We start from the raw sequence: 4,071 nt of genomic DNA on the forward strand, positions 1-4,071 counted from the left end.
AACACACCTTGCCTTCACCCTGGGAACACACCTGGCCTTCACCCTGGAAACACACCTGGCCTTCACCCTGGAAACACACCTGGCCTTCACCCTGGGATCACACCTGGCCTTCACCCTGCCTTCACCCTGGAAACACACCCGGCCTTCACCCTGGGAACACACCTGGCCGTCACCCTGGGAACACACCTGGCCTTCACCCTGGAAACACACCTGGCCTTCACCCTGGGAACACACCTGGCCTTCACCCTGGGAACACACCTGGCCTTCACCCTGGAAACACACCTGGCCTTCACCCTGGGAACACACCCTGCCTTCACCTTAGGAACACACCTGGCCGTCACCCTGGGAACACACCTTGCCTTCACCCTGGAAACACACCTTGCCTTCACCCTGGAAACACACCTTACCTTCGCCTTGGGAAGATGTCTTACCTTCGCCTTGGGAACACGCCTTGCCTTCACCCTGGAAACACACCTTGCCCTCACCTTAGGAAGGTCAAAGTGAAGGCAAAGTGTGTTCCCTTCCTTTTCTTTCCATTTCTTTTCTCCAAGGAAAGATACACGCTTGTTTCAGCCAAGCTGTGGGACTATTTTCATGCACGGATTTGAGCCCCCTCTTTTCTGTGTTTAAAATAAGGAATCTCACATGGCTTGGAATTTAGAAAGAAAACTAGGCAGAGACTAGATAACAATCATACAGACTGTGGAAAGCCCTGAACCTGACGACATCAAACAGGCTGATTCCCACCATCTGGGAGGGAGAACAGGGCTCAGAGTGGAATGGTGAGAAGAGAGGAGTCCGCAGAAGATGTGCCTTTGAGATAAAGAACATTCCACACACTCCCTCCCCTCCTTCTCTAATAACTGTCCCCACTCTTCACATGCAGTAAAGGATACTTGGGAGTGCTCATCTGTTCTCCAGAAGACAAGACCAGAGTTGGCTTACAGCTGTTTAAAGCCCCTACTCCATGCCTGGGTCTACCAGTCCTGCCAGCTCTGCCATCTAAACTCACCCCCCTCTCTCTTGCCAAAGCAAAATGGAGATACAGTTATTTTTCCTAAAAGTTTGTTAGAATGCTTAAAGGAAAGTCATAATAGAATCAAATTTATAGGAAAGTCTGCATACATGTCAATCACACTGTCACTATCTAGACTGATTGCTAGTCTAGTTAGACTAACTGGGATTTTAGGCAGTGGTGATTTGTTTTTGCTGTACTCAGTTCAAGCTGGTTGCTCAGCTTCCTTTAAGCACCTCTAGGAGCTGGTGGGTTATAGATTACCTAGGTGGGGGGTGGTTGCGGTTTTTCTTGCTACTGCCAGATATTGTCTAGTCTGCAGTTTTCCTGCACTTCCCTAGTACTGTTCTGGGAAGAATCATTCTTATTCCAAACATTTCTACATCTTCCACTCCATCTCTGCCATGAGTTCACGAGGGATGGAGGTGGCCTTTGGGGACAACTGAGAAGCTAAAAGGCAGGTTTGCTAGAAGTCCTGTCTTAAGCCAAGCTTGGAGGAGGATATAACCTGATTCAGTCACTTGGGCTTTTCCCACAGGTGCCTAATAACTGTGGATGCAGTCACGAGCACCCGTATGAGGCCACTAGCTTATTTAAGATGGTTCTTTTGCAAATAGTACTTAGTTACGGGAGGCTCAGTATTGTCTGTTGCTCATGGAACTTGACTGCTTGATCCAGGAGCACAGTCACACACATGCGTATACTTTAAAATATTTATCCTGAGGAGCCCTGATACTTTGCCATTCAAATTCTTTTAGCAAGTGTTAGTCCTTTGCCTAACACAAAGAAGGTCACTGCATAATTCCTTAATTTTACCCTATGAAGATGCTTTAGAAAAAAATACTCTTCTTTTCTTCATTCAACAAACATCCTTGCCAGTATTCATCACCCAGTCTATCTCTTTTTATTTGTTCCCTCTGAGGACTAACAGCTGATTTTTTTTATCTTGCCCAAATTCCTTTTTAAGGAGTCTGGGGAGTCATGCCCTATAAACCATACATTCTCATCAGATAGGTTTTATTTAACCCTGTATATCATGAATTACTTTCCAATTTGACTCTGGCATAACATTATGTGCCAAAGAAAGTCAAAAGATTTTATTCCAAAACATGTTTCTTTGCCATATTTTGAAATGGCCCTGCAGAGCTGTCCTTTGTGGGAGAAAATGTGCATCTGGAAAAAATCTATTAACATAGCTAGATCTTTTTATTGCAGGCCCTCCAATCCTGAAGAGATTAAGTAAGAGTCTAGCACCTTTTAAAGATCTGAACAGGAAACATTTGTATCTATTGTCTCTAAGGGCAGCCACTATAAGACTTCAAAAGAAACTTGGTCTCCACAATCTTTTTTATTAACTTGAACATTTTCTTTCTGTTGGTCCCAGGTCTTTAGACAAACTCAACTGTCAACCAGAAAATGTTTAAATTTACCCATAGCCCCCTTCACTCCCTCCCACACCTACCCCTGTGCCTCCTCCACCCCACCACACTTTGAGTTGTCTCATCCTTCTGGACCAAACCAAAACATTTGATCGATGTCTCATGCCTCTCTAAAATGTATAAAACCAAGTGCACCCTGATCACCTTGGGCACATATTCTGAAGCCCTCCTGAGGGCTGTGTCACGGGCCAGGGTCACTCATATTTGGCCCAGAATAAATCTCTTCGAATATTCTACAGAGTGTGACTCATTTCATTGACACCTCCCAGACCAACAGTGAGACTCAGTGAGAATGAACTGCAATTGCAATAGTGTTCTGTCGGGTTAAGAAAGCTGTCACAGAAGGTTTGCTAATGCCAGGATGTGGTCTCAGGTCAATTTAGAAACATTCAAGACAGACCACAGAATTATTCCTTGGGTCTCCTACTGTCTCTGTTTCCTTAGTTCAGCAGATGAACAATCTGACCAAAAAGCAAGGCCAAAGGTTTGATCTTCAAGGGGACTGATTAGCTTCTCCCAGTACACAATGCAGCCTCTATACCAACTCCAGTCATTCTGCACACAACCCAGGCTGCCAGTCAGGGCCTGGGGAAGGGACAAGAGGGAGGAGTTTATGAAAAATCCTGTTGCCATGATTCCAAAGCAATTCAAAGCACGCACTGCCTCACATCCCCTCTGCATATCAAAAAGAACACATTTTTAAAATCATCTAGGTATTGATATAAGGTAGAGAAGACTATAAGCAGAGAATAGTGTTCAAGAAGTGATATGTAGGGAATCGGGGGAAGATGGCTGACTAGGAACAGCTCAGGATTGCAGCTCCCAGTGAAAGTGCAGAGGGTGAGTGGATGCCGCATTTCCAGATGGATTTTTATTGCCCACAGACCAGGAGATTCCCAGGCGGAGAGCCCCACGGCTTGCCAGCACAGCTGTTTCTGCCAGTGCGGCTCTTTCGGCCGCTGCAGCTGTTTCGGCCCGCGCAGCTGCTTTGCCTGCGCTCTGGCGCGGCGGTTCCCCGTACAAAATACACTGGTCCGGGTGCCCTCTTAGCTGGTGATTGGAGCCCTGAGACGGCAGAGGCGCCCATTCATCTGAAATAGTGAGCAAGGCCCGGGGATTCCTAGGCAAAAAAATTGCCAGGAATCTCAGCGCTGCTGTTTCAGCCGGCTCAGTGAGTCATAGCTGGAAGATCCCGGCGCCTTTTCAACAGGCGACTGGAACACTGGGTGAGAGCTGACCGTTCAACAACAACAACAAAAAAAGACTGTGAGTCAGGGAGCCAGGTGATCAGGCTCGGCTGGTCCCACCCACCCTCCCCCCACACACAAAAAAACCAACAGTAATTGAAAATGCTCTGGGTTGAGAGTTTCACAGCAAGCACAGCTGAACCCGGGACGGTCCGGCTCTGTGGGGGAGGGGCGTCTGCCATTACTGAGACACTCCACCACTATGGAGGCAGTCTGACCAACGCTGAGGCAGCCCGCCATTGCTGAGGCAGCCCGCCATTGCTGAGGCAACCTGCCACTACAGAGAGAGTCCGCCATAACAGAGGCGGGCCACCATTGCCAAGGCAGTTCTAACTACACCCATATAAACAGGACTGCAGGGAAGATCACA

General features: G+C 47.5%; 1 protein-coding gene across 1 annotated transcript in view; it reads right to left on the bottom strand.

The window, feature by feature from the left end:
* LOC108295990 (catenin delta-2) overlaps positions 1–4,071 on the bottom strand; it is a 688,803-nt gene that overhangs the window by 658 nt on the left and 684,074 nt on the right. Inside the window, exon 18 of the mRNA XM_017518360.2 lies at positions 3,369–3,574. Coding sequence (XP_017373849.2) covers positions 3,369–3,574 — 206 coding nt within the window. The remainder of the gene's footprint in view (positions 1–3,368; positions 3,575–4,071) is intronic.

Source organism: Cebus imitator, unplaced genomic scaffold, assembly GCF_001604975.1.
Source record: "Cebus imitator isolate Cc_AM_T3 unplaced genomic scaffold, Cebus_imitator-1.0 Scaffold674, whole genome shotgun sequence".
Taxonomy (NCBI): domain Eukaryota; kingdom Metazoa; phylum Chordata; class Mammalia; order Primates; family Cebidae; genus Cebus; species Cebus imitator.